Raw genomic sequence first — 5,667 nt, 5'->3', positions numbered from 1 at the left:
TCTTATTTATCACATTTTATTTTTTGGTTAAAACAACTTTAATAATAAATATAATAATTTATTGTGTTATTTTATCTTATTTATCACATTTTATTTTTTGGTTTAAAACATTAATACCTTCTGTTGAACACTGGATGGATGAATGAATGATTAATAATGATGATAACACGTGGTTCTGGTTCTGGTTCTGGTTCCGGGCTGAGGACCGGGGAACACGTGTCGTGAGGCCGCCCTCCCCTCTCTCAGTCCGGCCAGCAGCAGCAGCAGCAGTCGGATCAAACCTCCGAGCTCTTCGTGTTGACTCGGGATCACTCGGGATCGCTCGGAATCACTCGGGATCACTCGGGTTTCTTCGGTGTTTTTTTTTTTTTTTTTTTTTTTTTTGTTCGGTCGCTCCTCAAGGTGATCACACAGATTGATTAGTTTATTAATTAGTAAATATCTTAAATTATTTATTTTGTTTATTATAATATATTTTATTCTGACACTTCCTACTGTCACATTTAATTAAAAACAATGTATTAATAATAATAATAATAATAATAATAATAATAATAATAATGTTAGTGTGTGTGTGTGTGTGTGTGTGTGTGTGTGTGTGTGTGTGTGTTCTGGGACTCTGCTGTTGCCATGGTTACCTGAGTCCCTCTGAACTGCTGCAGACTGTCAATGAAGAGGAGCTCATTAATATTCACAAACACTCTCTCTCCAGAGTACTGCTCTGAAGTACTCTGTTCAGCCAAACGCAGTACTTTTACTGTACTACATAACAGAGTATATATATATATAGATATATATATATATATGTGTATATATATATATATATTGTACTTTTCACTGTACTACACCTCAGAGGTACATGTTGTACTTTTACTGTACTACATAACAGAGTATATATATATATATATGTATGTATATGTATATATGTGTATACATTGTACTTTTACTGTACTACACCTCAGAGGTACATGTTGTACTTTTACTGTACTACACCTCAGAGGTACATGTTGTACTTTTACTGTACTACACAGAGATACATGTTGTACTTTTACTGTACTACATCTCAGAGGTACATATTGTACTTTTACTGTACTACACAGAGGTACATGTTGTACTTTTACTGTACTACACCTCAGAGGTACATGTTGTACTTTTTACCACATCTCAGAATGAAGGCGTACAGGAAGTGGCTGCTGCTGGTCCTGCTGGTCTGGCTCCTCCTCTTCCTGTCCCTGCTCTGTCACTTCCTGGACCTCAGACTCTCCTCGGTGCGTCGATCCAGATCCGCCACAGACTCTGGACTCACCGGGACCGAGACCCGCTGCCTGTCCTCGGTTCAGGGGCGGATCAGGACCCTGAGACCTGCTGGAGTCTCGGAGACGGACTGGAGGAGGAGGAGGAGGAGGAGGGACTTCAGGTCCAGGTCTAAGGAGTACTACAGGTCCAGGTCTCTGGAGATCCTGCAGAGACTCTGGAGTGGGAACCTGACCGCGGCGATGCTGAGTCCTCGTCTCCAGAAGGTCCTGAAGGTCCAGCTGAGCTCCAACAGGCACCAGGTGGTTCGCCGGCGGCCGAGGGGGGTCCGCAGATCCGGTCTGCAGCTGTACTGCGAGCTGAAGAGGAGGACCAGGATCCGGACCGTGGACGGGACCGAGGAGCCGTTCTCCGGTCTGGGCTGGGACCGGCTGGTGCCTTCACTGCCCCTGCAGGATGTCAGGACGTCCCGGTATCAGAGCTGCGCCGTGGTGATGTCGGCCGGAGGCGTCCTCGACTCATCACTGGGGAGGGAGATCGGTGAGTTCAGGACCAGGAGGGTCCACCTGAGGGTCTGGACCAGAATACTACTACTACTACTAAATATGAGTGATGACCTTAAACGACCCCGTCAGGTGAGCTCAGGTGAAGCTTCTGTGTTTAAACTTTCCCTCTGTCCCGTTGGACTCAGACTCCCATGATGCAGTTCTGCGCTTCAACGCCGCCCCCACCAGAGGCTTCGAGAGAGACGTGGGGAACAAGACCACGATCCGCATCATCAACTCCCAGGTACAGACTCCGCCCCCTCTTCTCACCTGTTGTTTATCAAACAGGTTTTGACTTTAATAAACATTTAAATGTCTTACTAAATATATAATTATATAAATATATAAAATTATTATATTAACTAAATATATTATGATATATGATATTTGTATTATATTTCTTAACTAAATATTAAATTATTTTATATTATAAATATTTTTAATTATGTTTCTTTACTAAATATATGATGTATTGTATTATAAATAATGTATTATTTTAACGAATATCTTGTATTATTAATAGATTTTATATTTCTAACTAAATATGGTATTATGATATAACATATTATATAATTTATATTACATTATAATTCTGAAATATATAAGATATTAGAAATATAGTCAAAATGAATTATGAATGTATTCTCTTATAAATATCTTGTATTTATACACATAAATACTATATATAAATACTCTGTCTCCGTCAGATCGTGGCTCTGCCCAAACACAAGTTCAGCAGCAGCTCGTTGTACCAGGACGTCACTCTGCTGGTCTGGGATCCGGCTTCGTACTCCGCCAACCTGACCCAGGTGATCCACGACTCTGTACTTTGTATTAACCTTTATTTAAACGGAGACATCAGCTGTTGTTGTTGTTGTTTCTTCTTCAGTGGTTCCAGAAGCCCGACTTCGATCTGTTCTCGGCGTACGTCAGGCGGCGCCGCCTCCGACCCGAGCAGCCGTTCTACATCCTCCACCCGGACTTCATCTGGGGTCTGTGGGACCTGATCCAGGACAACACCCAGGACCAGATCCAACCCAACCCGCCCTCCTCAGGGTTCATAGGTACTAGTACACAGAGTACACACTGAGGACAAGTACAGTACAAGAACTCGGAGAAGAAAACGTGAAATAATATTTATAATAGATATTTAAGTAAATAAAGTGCAATTGAAATGTTAAATATTATTTATAATTAACAATAAATTAATATATTTTGTGTATTTTTTAAGTAATTCAAACATCAATAAATGTCATAAATTGAAAGATTTATTGATACTATTTATTACATTATTTTTTTAAAGAACCTATAAAAAAAACTCAATTATAGTAAAAAATATATATTTTATGAATACGTGTGTTAAATTGAATATTATAAATAATAAAATTGAATATTATCAGTGTAAATTGATTTTAAACATTTGTTTTAATTCATATATACAAAATAAATATCATGTTCATGAATAATAATAATGGAGAGACGATCAGCTCACTGAACTTTATTTATTTAACGACGTTCATCCAACCAGAGACCATAGAAAAATATTCACATTTTATTCAGACGGGAAGCAAAGAGTTTTAATATCTATATAACACTTTATTATTTAAACCCTCCACCTGTTTAGTACGTAATATAATGCAGATATAAGGACATTAATTTTCTTTATTGTTTAGTTCTCTATGGTTTGATTTAAATATTCATACACGCTGATCCAGAAGGTTAATTTATTTAATATTGTTTTAATTAATAAACATAAATACTTTAATATTTTATTGAATTTTTCAGCAGCTGTAACTTCTCTTAATTCTGTTATTGTTTTTTGGAACATTCATAAATAAATTGTTATTTATTTATTTTTTAAATATTGAGTTGTAGAATTTAGTATTTTTTAAATATGAATTTATTTGTTAATATCTTCATAATGTTTAAATTAAACTTATTAAGATAAATCATTGTTAATTATTGTCATAATGATATAATTTCTCATTAAAATAAAATTTTCAAACTCATAAGTTACTTTTGAATTGTTAATAAATATAGTTAAATATTAATATATATATATCCAAGTTATCAATCATTTATTAACTGTTAATAAGTCGGTAAGATGCTTTATATAGAAATTATAACGACAAACTTTATTAATAAATACTTTTAAATGTGTTGGCTTTTATTTTATTACATTTTGTTAAATAAATTCTATTTTTTTAAGAACAAAATGCTTTAAACCTGTTAATGTGTACATGTGTATAGATGTTTTTAATAATATATTAATTACAGGTATTTAATATTTCAGTTTTATGTATTCAGAGAAATTATAGTTTACTAATTTAATAATTCATGCAACTATAAAAACGATATGAATAACTAAACATTATTATGTTAACTAGATTACATTTAGTTATGTTTAATTTAATTATTTATTCATTTAAAATGTTTAAGTGCATTAATCCTTAATGTAGGAATTGGTTCACGTTTTAATTGTTGAAATTGTATTTAATTGCTTATATATTTTTATATGAAATTGTATGATAAGTCCATTTATTTATTAGGTTTATTTTGAGTGTTATTTAATGTTTTGAATCATAAAATTAAATATTTATTTAAAAAAAAAATGAACCTTCAGGTGCAGTTATGTTTTACTTGGATATATTTTATTTTGGAAATTCAGCATTCACACACATCTAGCTGAACATATTATATTATTATTATTATTATTATTATTATTATTATTATTATTCCTTATATCTGCCCCTTCATAGTGGGTTTAATCAGGGGCTCAGCGGCGAGCCTTTTCTCTGACACGGCGGCGCTGCTTTGCTCCACGTGGGCCGTACCGGTGGCGTGTACCGTCCGGTGGCGGCGTCGTGTCTGGGGCTGCTGTCACCGAGCCGCCGGTGGAGCTGGACCACGGTGGTCTTTGAGGGCAAGGAGGAGTGAGCGTTCTCCGTCAGCTGGTGTTCACAGCGGAACAGGATCAGGAAGCAGCGGTAGAACTGAGGAACAATCAATAATCAGATAATCAATCGAACCGACGGCATCAATAATAATAATAATAAATAAAAATATCCTATTACTAAGGTGATTAAAATATAAATAACTGAAAGATTTAATATTGTTTTTAAATTGCATAAAAAAAAAATGAAAACTAAACCACAGTTTGAGTTTATCACATGAGCTGTTTATAATTTAGACTTTTATTTTGTTAACTTGTTCTTGTACCTTTTTATTCAAAATATAAGTTCACTTATTTTAAGTAATATATTTTATTATAGATGTTGTAGATTTTACAAAATAAAAATATTTCTGGTTGTGATTTCTTGTTTATTTGTTGACGTGATGATGTCACACGTTCCAGGCATCCTGTTGATGATGTCACTGTGCCGTGAGGTCAGCGTGTACGAGTTCATCCCGTCCCTGCGTCGCTCCGACCTGTGTCACTACTACGAGCGTTACCATGACGCCGCCTGTACGCTGGGGGCGTACCACCCTCTGATGTTCGAGAAGCTGCTGGTCCAGAGGATCAACCAGGGGGACCAGGACCAGCTGAGGAGGAAGGGCAAGGTCACGCTGAGGGGGTTCAGGGCGGTCCGGTGTGGGTCTAGATCCTAGTTTAACACGCTAAGGGGGTTCAGGACAGTCCACTGGGGTCTAGATCCTAGTTTAACACGCTAAGGGGGTTCAGGACAGTCCACTGGGGTCTAGATCCTAGTTTAACACGATTCAGGACAGTCCACTGGGGTCTTCCTAAACACGTTAAGGGGTTCAGGACAGTCCACTGGGGTCTAGATCCTAGTTTAACACGCTAAGGGGGTTCAGGACAGTCCACTGGGGTCTAGATCCTAGTTTAACACGCTAAGGGGTTAACACG

At 36.5% G+C, this 5,667-nt stretch overlaps 1 protein-coding gene across 1 annotated transcript; it reads left to right on the top strand.

Moving 5' to 3' along the window:
• The first annotated feature begins 1,169 nt into the window (after nt 1–1,169).
• Nucleotides 1,170–5,408, top strand: LOC129116504 (beta-galactoside alpha-2,6-sialyltransferase 2-like). The gene is made up of 5 exons (XM_054627359.1): nt 1,170–1,794; nt 1,946–2,043; nt 2,507–2,608; nt 2,689–2,863; nt 5,155–5,408. Exons 1-5 carry the CDS (start codon nt 1,170–1,172, stop codon nt 5,406–5,408), a joined length of 1,254 nt encoding a protein of 417 aa, XP_054483334.1.
• Nucleotides 5,409–5,667: the final 259 nt, after the last annotated feature.

The sequence above is a fragment of the Anoplopoma fimbria genome, unplaced genomic scaffold (genome assembly GCF_027596085.1).
Source record: "Anoplopoma fimbria isolate UVic2021 breed Golden Eagle Sablefish unplaced genomic scaffold, Afim_UVic_2022 Un_contig_8762_pilon_pilon, whole genome shotgun sequence".
NCBI lineage: Eukaryota > Metazoa > Chordata > Actinopteri > Perciformes > Anoplopomatidae > Anoplopoma > Anoplopoma fimbria.
The sequence above is the reverse complement of the archived record's forward strand: the minus strand, read 5'-3'. Positions and strand labels throughout refer to the sequence as shown.